The sequence below is a fragment of the Ceratotherium simum genome, chromosome 3 (assembly GCF_057802395.1).
Source record: "Ceratotherium simum simum isolate JZ-2026a chromosome 3, ASM5780239v1, whole genome shotgun sequence".
In the NCBI taxonomy this organism is placed as follows: domain Eukaryota; kingdom Metazoa; phylum Chordata; class Mammalia; order Perissodactyla; family Rhinocerotidae; genus Ceratotherium; species Ceratotherium simum.
The window spans coordinates 91,983,520-91,996,962 of NC_141902.1; the positions used below are offsets into that span (position 1 = coordinate 91,983,520).

At 52.1% G+C, this 13,443-nt stretch overlaps 1 protein-coding gene across 2 annotated transcripts; it reads left to right on the forward strand.

Moving 5' to 3' along the window:
• Positions 1-766: 766 nt before the first annotated feature.
• Positions 767-11,301, forward strand: AEN (apoptosis enhancing nuclease). Of its 2 annotated transcripts, none has more exons than XM_004432018.3 (4): positions 767-830; positions 5,346-5,949; positions 8,435-8,635; positions 9,264-11,301. In XM_004432018.3, exons 2-4 carry the CDS (start codon positions 5,410-5,412, stop codon positions 9,498-9,500), a joined length of 978 nt encoding a protein of 325 aa, XP_004432075.1. In that variant the 5' UTR covers positions 767-830; positions 5,346-5,409; the 3' UTR covers positions 9,501-11,301. The 2 variants fall into 2 exon arrangements, with proteins under 2 accessions (XP_004432075.1, XP_087285045.1); XM_087428919.1 differs by lacking the exon at positions 767-830 and adding an exon at positions 3,713-4,226.
• Positions 11,302-13,443: the final 2,142 nt, after the last annotated feature.

Below are 13,443 nucleotides of genomic sequence, written 5' to 3' on the forward strand. Positions count from 1 at the left end.
TTGTTTGGACCCTAGCTGTTTCTCCTTAATTTCTTTAAGAGTCAGCTTCCTTAACTGTAAAACAGAAATAATAATAGTGCACATCTCATAGGGTTCTTGTGCAGATTAAAGGCGTATATCCCCTGGCACAGGGAGTGCTCACATAACAAATATGAACTCTTTATTATGGTTCTTGTTATTCACGCTGCACTGAATTATCTGCTAATCATCGTTACCGCACCAGACCCTGAGCAACTAGAGTCAGGGACTGTGTTTATTCTGTGTACCCCAACCGAGCCCATAGTAGGCATTTAATACTTACAAGTAAAGTAATGCAAAAGAATAAATGAAAAAATAGCGCCGAAGGAGCAAACCTGACTTTAAAAATCTTTCTTTAGTTGCCCATCATGTGTATTATTTCACCGAATCCACACGACACCCGAGGAGGTAGGGGGTGTTATTCCCGTTCTGTACATGTGGACGTGTACTCTGTAAGTCATTCTGCCTTTGGTGACACGATGTTCATAGGAGCCCACGTCGCGGCCCAGGGAGCGGGGTGGATTAGAGTCAGGCGAGGAGGCCGCGCTCCTCTCCCGTCTCTTTAAAATTTCCCGCGGGCTTGGCCGGCAACGGGCACAAACCACGCCCCCTTACGAATCCCCATCCCTTCTGCTGGCGCGCGCCAACCCGCAGAGAGCCAGGCTCCCGGCCAATCAGAAGAGGTCTTAGGCGGGCGCTGGCGCTCAGCGAGCCAATAGGCGGGCAGCCGGAGCGGGGCTAGCCCGGGCATGTGGGAGTTGCCGGCTGCCGGGACGCCACGTGCGGGCGGGAGGACACGCACCGGGCTCCAGGTGATTTCAGGGGCCCTCCCGGGACCGTGGGGTCGGGCGGGCTGGCGCGGCGTGTCCCCGGCCGCGGGGCCCCGCGCGTTGTGTCTACCGCCGGCCTGCGGCGGCGGACGCCCGGGCCCAGCCGACCGGCTCTCCGGGCCCTCGGGTGTGCAGGCCGGGCCCTGGGTGCCGCCTGTCGCGCGTCCCCGCCTGCTCGGGGGTCTCGGGCGTGAGGGGGCGGCGCTGGGCGGTGGGACTCGGCCGGGAGGGCGCCGGCCGGGCCGCGGCGGCCAGTGAGTGACCAACGCCCGAGTCTCTCCCGGGGTGAGGTCAGGCCTCCACGCGGCGCCCTTCGGGGCTCGCCGGCGGGGAGATCGCGCGGAGCTCTCCGGACTTTCCCTGTCTGTGAACTTTTTTTAGTAGCGTGGGGGGGGGGGTCGAGCCAGGTTTTCTGAAATTCGGGTGATTTTTAGTATCATGGCTTGGGGGTGGGGTCGCGCGCTCTTTAAAATACAGATTCTCAGGCCCCGTTCCCAAAATGGCAGTTAAGAAGGTGTAGAGGCAGGCTTGGAAATGGGCGTCTTACACGGACGGCTTAATTGTTTCTGGTAATGAGCTGCTCTGGGGAAACCCCTAACCTAGGACAGTACGTCTAGCTCTTAAGTGCCAGAGCAGGGTCTGGAACTGCCCACTGCCTTCTGGATCAGCCAGCGGGTGGTGGCCCTGATGCCACTGGTGATTCTGACTGCGCGGTTCATTTGGGGCCTTTGGCCCAAGGCCTGGTGGCTGGTGCTCCCCAAAGCGCTCCCCGAAACTCTCTCAGGGCTGGAGAGAGATTTGTGTGCATCGCTGGAGTGAAACTTCTCCCCAGCCTCACTGAGCTCCATCTGGGGGCCTGGGGTAGGGGAGGGTGCCCTTGGTAGTTAATTGTCGGTTCTGACGTGTTAGCAAGGTCAGGGCCAAAGAAGAGGCCCTGCTTTCATCTCTTGAAGCGCAAGGCCACAGACACCTTTTCTCAGGGAACCTAATTTCTGGCTTCTTTGAACCCTTGCCAGCAGGGTCCCGGAGGCCACCGACCCTAGTCCGGGCTTCAGCTCCTGAATTGCAGGGCCCTCAGGGCTCTCAGAGAAGGGAAAGGACCCTCCTCCCCCGCAGAAGTCAGTTATTAGCAGGGCCGGTCTCCGTCTTAGGCTTGTTCTCCCCGTGGCTGGGCTGGCCCGATCCAGGTTCTGTATGTCAGCTCTAGGATGTGACTTGTCATGATGAGGAAGTTGATTATAGTTAAGAGTCCTTTTAAAAGAGAGAAGTCTTCTTGGGGAGGAGATGAGCAAGCAGAGGGAGGATGAGTCAGGATGGGTCAGCATGACTCGCCCTGGCCCAGTCCTCACCAGAGGGCACTTCACCCCCCCACCCCCCCCCCACCCCCGTTTCTCTTCCTCTCTGCTGCTCTTGCTCAGCTTCTTCTCTTCTCCAGACCTCTTCCCATAAGGCAGTTGTGATCCTGTCACCCTCTCCCTAAAATTCTCTAGGGAGGTTGATGGTTCCCCGTCAGTCTTGGGATTAAGTCCAGACTTTTACCACCCTCTGGGAACAGTTCTCTCTCACTGTCCCCACTCCATCTGTCTTTTCACCCCCTACCTCCTTGCTGTTCAACTGTTGCACCAAACTCCTTGCCTTCCCACAATGGATGGGTTTTGCCTCTTGTACTCTGCGTTTTCTCTGTCTGGATGCCTTTCCCTTCCTGGGCTGCCTGGCAGACCTTCCTGAAGCCCTTCAGATCGTCCCCTCCACTGCCAGGTTTCTGCCTGTCTGAGTGCCTGGCCTGGTGACTCAGGTGCCCGTCCTCAGTCCATCGCTCCCGTCCTGAGCGCACCCTTGTGAGTTTCTGACTGCCCCTCTCTCCCCACCAAGCCAGCAGTTCCCTGAGGACACAATCACCTCCAGCCCTGTCGTCCCCACAGTCTGGCAGATAGCAGGTCTGCCGTCAGCTCCCTTCACACACTTCCCTGCTACGTGCTAGGTCCTGCGCTGGCTGTTGGGGAAGGGACGGAGATAAACAAGGCTCCAAAGCGCTGCCCTCAAAGCGCTCTGAGGTAGACTCTCTGTAACTGTGTTGACTTTGAAGAGTGTAATAAATTCTTCTCTGATTGTGCTGTCAGAGCGCAGGGCACAGGGGGTGAATTTCTTCGCTTCCCAGCTAGACTGTTCGTGTCCGGAGCAGGACTACTGTGCCATATGTCAGTGACCTCCCTAGGTGCCTCTGGGTTACCCTCACTTGACCAGCAGAGACCAGTCTGGAGAGACCAGCCTGGGCTGGGTTGGCTTGTGAAAGGACCACCAGAGTGTGTTGGGCTTCCCAGATTGGGGCGGAAGGTCCAGTGGTACAAAGGGGAGGGGGCAGTTCCTCCAGCAGTGGCCCACCTTGTGCCTTAAGCCCCAGTGACATCAGGCTGCTTATGGGCCCATCTTCCTCAATCCTGGGTTACTTTTCTTTCAGGCCTTTGCCCCTGATATGGCCACTACTTCCTCCCCCTTCCACTTGCACGGTTACTATTCCACCTTCACACAGACCTAACTGCTTACAGGAAGCCTCAGAATCATCCTCCAGCCTGTTCTGCTTCCCTAGCACTTCTGAGGCAGCACTTGACACGCTTCCTGCTTTGTTGCTGTCTCTGCGCTGAGACCAAACTCCTTGGAGTCCAGGATTCATCTTTGTAACTCTGCCTAGTGCTGGGCACAGCTGGACCCCCAGAGAGCCTCAGTATGGCGCTGGCCTGTGCAGCCCAGTGGAATAAAGAGTTGTTCCAGAAGGGCTTCCTGGAGGATATAGAAGAGGTGGGAGGGACGTGAGTGGGAAGGGAGGCAGGAAGAAGGCCTGTGGGTTGGGAGGGGACAGTGAGTCCAGGCTGAGGCAGCTCTGGCCTGGGAAGAGCTGGTTACCAACCAGGAACAGGAGTCTTCACCTCTCTGGGAGAAAGGGAACGAGTAGTTATCGAGCCCCTACTGTATACAATATATGCAGATCCCAGCGTTCGTGTCTTGTGTCATTTCCTCTTCACACAAGAAGGGAGGAATAGGGCCGTTGTACACCCCAGGACCATGAAGCTCAGCGGCTTAGGTACCTTATAAAGAGCTAAGTTAGACCTTGCTCTGCCTGCTTCGAAGCCCTGGTTTCCTGGTCTCTTAAGAATGTCCCCGCTGACTGAGCGCAGCCCATGAGAGGAGGCTTTCCCAGCAGGTTCTTCACTGCTGGAAGAGGCTGCCCTTACTACCTGGGATTTGCGAGCCCCCGTGAACACCAGACATTTCCTATAGCAGTGGGACGCGACAGCGTCTCTTCTCGGCCTGGCTTAAGCAATGGAGAGCTAGAAATCAGCTGGGATCGGGGAGTACCACGGAAATCTGCAAAGGCTGCAGGTCAGGGCTTTTTCTGTCTCTCCTTTTTTTAAGTTGAGCTGGTTTACCAGCCCACCACTGCCTGTAGGTGACTAAACAACGTGCCCAACTATTTAAAAATGTTTGTAGATGCTGTTGTGATTAATGAGTTAGGAAGTCATTTAATAAATTACCTCAGTTTGGTTAACATGTACCAAAATAACTATTGTGGGCTTCCTGTGAAATTTTTTCTCCAGGTGCTGCTGTGGGTCTTTGCCTTCACATTTCATAAAGATTTTGTTTTTCTAATGGGATTATATAGTATATACTGTTTCTGTAACCTTTATTTTCCCATAACCATACCTCTCTCAAAGTTTTTGGTGCTAACAATATTGGAGGTAAGCTGTAGCTTGGAGGTTGAGAGTATGGATTCTGGGCTCATATCAGCCTTTGTCTGTTATTAATTGGTCAAGTTACTTAACCTCTATGCCTCAGTTTTCTTACCTGTAATATGAGGATAATACTTTGGGTTGTTGGGAAGATTGAGTGATTCCATGTAAGGTACTTAGAGCAGTGATTTGCATGTGGTGTTGACTGTGTGGCCAGCCCTGGTGCTCTAGCGGTTAAGATTAGGTGCTCTCCCCGCTGTGGCCTAGATTCATTTCCCAGTCAGGGAACCACACCACCCGTCTGTCGGTTGTCGTACTGTGTCGGCTGCGTGTGGCTGTGATGCTGAAAGCTCTGCCACCACTATTTTGAACACCAGCAGGGTCACTTGTGATGCACAGGTTTCAGTGGAGCTTCCAGACTAGACAGACTAGGAAGAAGGACCTGGCCACCCACTTCCAGAAAAATTGGCCATGAAAACTCTATGAACAGGAGCAGAACATTGTCTGATAGAGTGCCCCAAAGTGAGGATTGCTCAAAAAGACTGGGCAGGGTTCCACTCTGCTGTACACAGGCTCCCTAGAAGTTTTAATTGACATGACAGCACTAACAACAAATTGATTGTATTAATGCAATTATTATTAAAATAGGTCCTCAATTCATTCTGGGAGCCTGAGGCAAAGTGGAGCACTGCAGGAGGAGGGGAGGGCCAGGGCTGGCCTGGCCTGGCACACTCCTCACCTAACCCCTCTGCCCTGTGTGTTCTCTCTCCAGGGTGCTGCCCTGCTGGCAGATTATCTCTCAAGCCTCCGTTTGCCCCAGCAGTGAGCTGATTGGGATGGTAACCCAGGAAGCTCCTGAGTCTGCCCGGTGTCTGTGCCCTTCTCTGGCCAGCCCGAATGTCAAGGATGCGCTTCGGAGAAAGCACAAGAGGAAGAGCCGACAGCACCAGCGGTTCATGGCCCGGAAGGCCTTGTTGCAGGAGCAGGGGCTGCTGAGCACGCCCCCAGACCCAGGATCCTCCCCACTGCCCATGCTGTTGGAGGAACCGCCAGGCACTGAAGCTGCCAGCAGTGAGAGGCAGCACCCAAGGACCGAATCTGGAGGTGTCCAATCCAGTAGAAAGCCCACCCCCAGGGAATCTGCGGGACCTTTGCCCAGCAAGTGTGTGGCTATAGACTGTGAGATGGTGGGCACAGGACCCCGAGGGCGGGTGAGTGAGCTGGCCCGCTGCTCTGTGGTGAGTTACCACGGTGACGTCCTCTACGACAAGTATGTCCGGCCTGAGATGCCCGTTGTGGACTACCGCACTCGCTGGAGCGGCATCACTCGGCAGCACATGCGGACGGCCATCCCCTTCCAAGTGGCCCAGAAAGAGGTGAAGGCAGGGCAGGGGCTTGTTTGGGTTGGTGTGATGGGCTGGGAAGAGCAGTCCTGGATTTGGGTCATCACTCTGCCATCGGAAGTGAGTGACCTTGGGAGAGTTATTAACTTCTCCAAACAGTGGGTTCCTTCTCCGCAGAACAGGGTGTGTAAAAATCCTGACCTACCTGCATGTGAGGATTGCTGGGATGTGCTACACGATAATGTGTGTGGAAAGGCTGTGCCAACAGCCTTTTCCCAATAAGGTGGGAAAATGTCAGAAAAGTATTACATGTCCAGAGAAAATGTGTAAGGCCCACACTGCCATTGCCGTCACCTTCAGGTGTTAGTGTTTTGGTATATTTCTTGATGTTAATTTTTTAGTGTTTTAACAAAAATAAATTAGTGGCGGGGATGACACTAATGTGCCAGGAATTCCCAAATGTGCTTGAGAGTAAGGAAACACCTAAAGCCTTATTAACAGTCTCGGATCCTTGTCCCCGGATCCTCCATGGAGATTCTGATCCTGTAGGTCTCTAGGCCTGGAGAGGGCTGTGACGTGTGCATTCCTAAAAATCATCACACTGTGCAAACTTGCACGATAAAAATCTCAGAGCTTATGGGGAAAATGGGGTTAGGGACACAACACTCAGGAAACTTCATCAGTGACGCCCCAAAAATGAAAAGATAGAAACCTAGTAACAGTGGTAGCACAGGTTTGCACATGCTAAATGGTTAAGAGGTGATAAGTACACCAATGCACTTTACACTGAAAAAGACCTGAAGTTTCCTTACAGAAGTGAGTGTCAGAAGGGTTGCAGCTTGCATTATGGTGGAGTGGTCGAAGGAGTTACCTGAAATGAGACGGAAAGTGGGAGCACCAGGTGTGCATGGCTGTGGCTCACCTCACAGGGGAACTGAGGTGGCTGGGAGATGTTTGAGGTGGGCGCATTGTGTGCATCCCTGTGTGGCTCAGGTCAGCTGGGTGCGGTTTTCTGCATTCACTTAGTGTTTCTCAAGGGCAAAATCATGCATAAGCAAAGGCGAAATTTACATTATTCTCAAATTGTGACCTAATATATCAATCATATTGGAATTATTTTGCATTTTCAAAACAAGCATTGTAGCGGAACTACTTAACATTTCTGAGTTATTCTTGGGATTAGGTAAATTTGGGAAATACTGGTACCCATCATCTTGTGTGCTCCTTTTTCACATAAGATACGGCATAAGCATTTCTTTCAAAAGATTTGGAGGTTATTTATCAAGCAGGCTGATCAGGAATGAAGCAACAGGAAGAGGGCCTTGTGGCTGACCCTCTAGCTCCTCTATGCTTCCCTTGTCCTGGTTGGAGGTGCTCCCAAGAGCAGGACCACTTCTTGTCTGCCCGGACTCTGAGCCACTGTGGAGTGTGCTTGATCACATGATGAATCCCCTGAAGGAGAGGAAGGGTCCACCACATGGCTTATGGTGGGAGTGTGACTGGATTGTGGTGGCACCTCCCTACCGCTCAAGTTTAAATGCACATATCCATCTGCTGTGAAGGCTGAGTTTAGCGATAAACCATATGTTGCCAGCAGAGGCAGGCTGGGAGGCCAGCAGCTGGTGATAAGGAGAGCCAAGCCCAGCAGAGAAGGCTGGAGGGCGTTGCAGGCCCATGGCTCTGGATGTGGCCTCCCCGGGGGCCTGAGGAGGGCAGAAGGCAGGGAGGAGAGGAGCACATTGTGCAGATGGTCAGAGCTGAGAAGTGGGAGTCCTGTACAGCAGAGGGGCAGAATCCTGAAGACAGACTGTGTCTTATTACTAATAACAGCTGCTGTGGATACTGTGTCTCCAGTGCCAGGCATATTCTGTGAACTCCCCCAGTGGGTCTTCATCACTCAACTGTGCGCTGAGCTTTCATTGAGCATCACCAGTCGTGTCAAACCCTGCATGTTTACAGTGAGCTTACAACAGGGGGCAGGTGGATAGACCATGTCAGAGCTAAATGTGTACTTAGAAAACAGGATGACTCCCCTGAAGGAGAGGACAGCGTGTCCTAATGTCAATGGGAGGTCCTGGGGAGGCCTCTTGACATGTAAGCTCATACTACCACCCGCCACGAGGGGAGCTGGGAGAGTTGGGTAGGGCAGTAGGGCTGGTAAAGTCTTCCAGGCCGAGAGAGAAGAGCCTGTGCCAGCAGGAAGGAAGTGCTTTTTTCGAGTACCTAGAAGACCTAGCCCATCTCCTTCAACGCTCGCAGCCACCCCACGGAACGCTGTGGCAGCATTCCCGTTTTACAGAGGCAGAGAGCTGAAGTATGCCCCTGGTTACAGTAAGTGGTAAGGAGAAGAGCCTGGATTCAAACTTGGGGAAGGCAGCTTGGTGGACTGTGAAGCTCATGGTTCCCTCTCCATGCTGCCTCCCTCAGAGGGACTCATGCACCCGTTGGTTAGGGCATCAGGATATGTCTCATGCCAACCTGATTTTGGGGGCTTCCTGACTCCTTTCTCCACCCACAGATCCTCAAGCTCCTGAAGGGCAAGGTGGTGGTGGGGCATGCACTGCACAATGACTTCCAGGCCCTCAAGTATGTTCACCCTCGGAGCCTGACCCGAGATACCACTTATGTCCCCAACCTTCTCAGCCAGCCCAGCCTCCACACCCGGACCCGGGTCTCTCTTAAGGACCTGGCCCTGCAGCTGTTGCACAAGAAGATCCAGGTGCGTGGTGCAGGAGCAGGTGGGGGGAGCAAGAAGGCTTGGGTAGGCCAGTTAGGCCACAGACAGGGCTGTGAGGCTGTGCCTCCAGCCTCTTGTCGTCCTGCTTCCCCAGCCCAGATCCTGGGGACCTTGATAAAACACAGGTCTCCTTCACGTATACACAGCTCTGTGTTTCTCTCCATCCTTCTTCCCTGGTGTATTGTGAGAGCCAGCCTGACCTCTTCCAGATCTGTCCCCCACCCAGGTCCAGGCGCTGTCTGCATCTGCATGTAAAACTCCATCCCCTGCAGCCAGAGGTGGGGCCTTCACTCTGGGGCAGCTAACCACTCTTGCTCCTACTGGACTTCACGTTCATTATTCTATCTGCTCTTCAAGCCTTTGAAGGTGGAGATTTTTACTGTGTTTTATGTTTGAGGAAACAGGCTTGGAGAAGCTAGGTGGCTTGTGGTACAGCTGAGACTCCAGTGCTTGTCTGTCTGACCAGAACCCATGCCTTTCTCACTGTACCAAGATGTACACTCCCATTCTGGGAGTACATGTTCTTGGGCCTGAGTACATGTACTTAGAGGCCCGGGTGACGGCCTCTTACCAGGACTGCGTGCAGTGATGTGTGGGCTCTCGTCCACAGGTGGGGCAGCATGGGCACTCATCAGTGGAAGATGCCATGACAGCCATGGAGCTCTACCAGCTGGTGGAGGTGCAGTGGGAACAGCAGGAGGCCAGCCGCCTCCGGAGCCACTCCGAGGACAGAGAGCCTGACAGCAGCACGGACACGGAGCAGTATATGGAGGACCAGTACTGGCCTGATGACCTGGCCCAGGCCACCAGCGGAGGAATGGAGGAGGCACAGGACAAAAGAGAGTGAGGGAGGAGAGGTTCCCGGGCGGCTTCTGAGTGTGGGGAGTGGGGGCCAGGAGAGCAGTGGGGGCTTCATCCTGAACGAGGCCGAGTGCAGCCAGCCACTCCCAGGGTCCGAGGACTTGGGATCATCTGTCCTCTTGACTCCCTCTGCCCAGAGCACAGCCCTCCTCTCTCCAGGGCTGTTGTCACCCTTTCTCTCCACTCCTGTGGTTTTGCTAATGGCACTTTATAGACACCCTGAAAATGTCAGGTGGACTAGCTACTAGGGCCCAGCAGGAGTAGAGAATGCGCCAACATACTGTCTCAGGCTGTCACTTCCCCACCCCCAGGCTGTGCTATCTAAAGGGATAATGTCTCCCTCCCAGGGCGGGGTAGGTGGGTGGGGGTGTCAATATCCAGGAGCTCCCTTATCTAAGTCAGCGACTTGGGGTAAAGTTCTCTTCCTGTTGTGGCAACCTACCTCTTCCTCCAGAGTCATCTTCGGCTTCAGAATAAATATGCCCTGAAGCTACAGAGTTAAGACCCCTCAAGGAGACCTTTCTTCCCTTTCTGTCTGAACTGGAGCTTTGGCTGCAGCCCTCGGAGGAACTCAGGGCCAAGCTGTGATGGAATAGCAGAGCCCACGGGCTCCTGGGGAGCTGCTCCTCGCTGCTTGGCCCCACAAGTCACCAGGCACTATTCCGGGAGGAGGGAAATGGATCCGTTTTGGGTGGAGTCTGGCGTATTTATTTTGACCCAAATAAGGCATTCCTCCTGCCCACTCAACACTAGGCTCTCAGGCAAAAGCCTGAGAAACAAGACAGCAATTTGAATTCTGGGATCTCTGTGCAGAATTGCATCAAAGGGGCCTGCCTTTATTGAGCGCAAGGCCACCAGTCTGTCAGGGAGCAGAGTCTGTGTGTCCACTGGGGCTGGGGCCCTCTCAGGCACTTTGATTGACAGTCTCTGTGGCGCTTGGGTTTTCTGCACATTTCTAAAAATGTTCTCTGTCAGGATTTCATTCCCCATTCCTCTTTTCTTGTTTCCTAAGGGGCAATTTTGGGGTATTGGGGTAACTAAGAGCTCAGGTCACACAGACCTTTGAGCCCCATCTTGTCACTTAAGAATTTGGAGACTTGGGGCAAGTCTATGGCTTCCCTCTTGAGCCTGTTCCTCATCTGTAAAATGGGGATAACGATGTGACCTACCTCATGGAGTGGTTATGAGGATGGAGTACTGAGTGCTCAGCACAGGGCCCGACATGGGTGGGCCCTGGTCTAGGGGAGCTGCTGGGTTTTCTTGAAGGCTTGGTTCCAGCCTCTGCAGGATGACATACCTGAACACGCGCCTCGGGCTGAGCACTTTGACCGAGACAGAGCTGTGCTTGGCTGTTCCAGCAGGTGGGGCCCGGGCCGGGGTGGAGACACAGTGTGGAGGTTTGTGTTTACTCTGCGGCCTTCTGCTGTGTGCAGGAAAATGGGTTTTTCATGTCAGTCTGAGCAAAGCAGCAAGGCCAGGAAGGGTGAGGCACTCCTGCACCACACTGCTGCGAGCCCAGGGCCACAGATTGTTGTCTCCCACCCCCTCCCCATCTGCGGCGTCGGGAGCTGGCTGAGTCGCTGACCACTGCTGGCCTGGCTCCGGGACTTGGCTCTGGATTCCTTACAAGTCTGTAGCCCATGCCAAACTCACAGCTGAGCAGTAGTTCAGTTCTTTGGTCCGTGGGTTAAAGGAAGATGGAGCTGTTACCAGTGGGGAAATGTGCTGGGTTTAAAATCAGCTTTGTTGTAAAACCATTCGTTCTGGAATAAAATTCAATTGGAAAAGCGGGTGAAGTGGCCTTTTCTGAGAATTGTCAAGCTAGGGTGGGAGGGGCTTGGTGGGAGTCTGGGGGTGCTGGGGCACATGCAGGGTGCTTTGGCCTTGGAGATGGGCAGCTTTCAAGATGATGCTTGGGGGGCCGGCCCGGTGGCGCAAGTGGTTAAGTGCACGCGCTCCGCTGCGGTGGCCCGGGGTTTGCTGGTTCGGATTCCGGGCGTGCACTGACACACTGCTTGGCAGGCCAGGCTGTGGCGGCGTCCCATATAGAGTGGAAGAAGGTGGGCACAGATGTCAGCCCAGGGCCAGTCTTCCTCAGCAAAAAAAGAGGAGGATTGCAGATGTTAGCACAGGGCTGATCTCACACACACAAAAAAAGATGATGCTTGGGATGTGGCAAGAAAATAGAGCTACAAAATTTATATAATTTAGTTTTTAAAATTTTATAACTGCTCTATTATAGAGCTCAGGTTTATTTAACTTGTTTCTCCCTGAAGCTATGTACTCATTTTTTATCTTAAAATTTTTCTTAGTTTTAATTGTAAAATACACAACATAAAATTTATCATCTTAACCATTTTTAAGTGTAGAGTTCAGTAGTGTTAAATATATTTACATTGTTGTGCAACCAATCTCCGGAATGTTTTTGGGTTGCAAAACTGAAACTGTATACTGTAGTCCCCCCTTATCTGCAAGGGAAATGTTCCAAGACCCCCAGTGGAGGCCTGAAACCACAGATAGTACCAGATCCTATGTGTATACTATGTTTTTTTCCTTTACATACACACCTATGATAAAGTTTAATTTACAAGTTAGGCACAGTAAGAGATTAACAGCAATAGCTTCTCTGGCATATCTGAATCACCAGCATCACTACTCTTGTGCTTTGGGGCCATTAAGTACAATAAGGGTTACCTGAACACAAAAGCACTGCCATACCTCAACAGTTGATCTGATAACCAAGACAGCTACTAAGTGACTAGTTGGTGAGCGGGTAGCATATATGCTGGACAAAGGGATGATTCACGTCCCAGGTGGGGCAGAGCCGGACAGATTTCATCATGCTACTCAGAACAGCGAGCAGTTTTAAACTTATGAATGGTTTATTTCTGGAATTTTCCATTTCACATTTTTGGACCATGGTTGACCTTGGGTAACTGAAACCACGGAAAGCAAAACGGGGGATAAGTACTGTACTCATTAAACAATGACTCCCTGTTCCCTCCTCCCTTCCACTCCTGGCAACCACCATTATACTTTCTGTTTCTGTGAATTTGACTAGGTAGCTCATATAAGTAGAATCCTAGAGTATTTGTCTTTTTGTGATTGGCTTATTTCCCTTAGCATAGTGTCCTCGAAATTCATCCATGTTATAGTATGTGTCAGACTTTGCTTTTTGAGGCTGAATGATACTCATTCGGATGTATATGCCACATTTGGTTTACCCATTCATCCATCAATAGACACGAGTTACTTCCCTCTCTTGGTTACTGTGAGTAGAGCTGCTATGAACATGGTGTGCAAATATCTCTTTGGGACCCTGCTTTCAATTCTTTGGGGTATACACCCAAAAGTGGGATTGCTGGATCGTGGTAGTTCTGTTTAGTTTTTTGAGGAACTGCAATACTGTTTTCCATAGTGGCTGCACCATTTTACATTACCAACAGCAGTGCACAAGGTTTCCAATTTCTTCACATCCTCACCAACACTTGTTATTTTCTGTTTCTTTTTGGTAGCCATTCTGACAGGTGTGAGGTAATATCTCAGTGTGGTTTTGATTTGCATTTCCCTAATGATTGGTGATGTTGAGCATCTTTTCACATGTTTATTGGTAGTTTATTTTTAACTCATTCTCTTTATGTCTGTGTTTTTAAAAATGTATTCCATTAGCACAGTTTTACACGTGTTAAGTTGAACCACATGAAATTGCTGATATTTATGATTCCATCTGTAGTATATAATTGAGAAATTCACATACACATTTTAGGGGAACGTGCCCAGCTAAGGTTGGAGACGGTTGAGCTAGAATTCAAAGGGCAGGTGGCCTGTAGGGAGCAGCGTCTGACCCACCGTTATGAATCGTTCACTCGGCCTGTGCCTGGGGCTGGGGTTCAGAGAAGCCCACACAGTGCAGCCTTTGTACCTGCTAC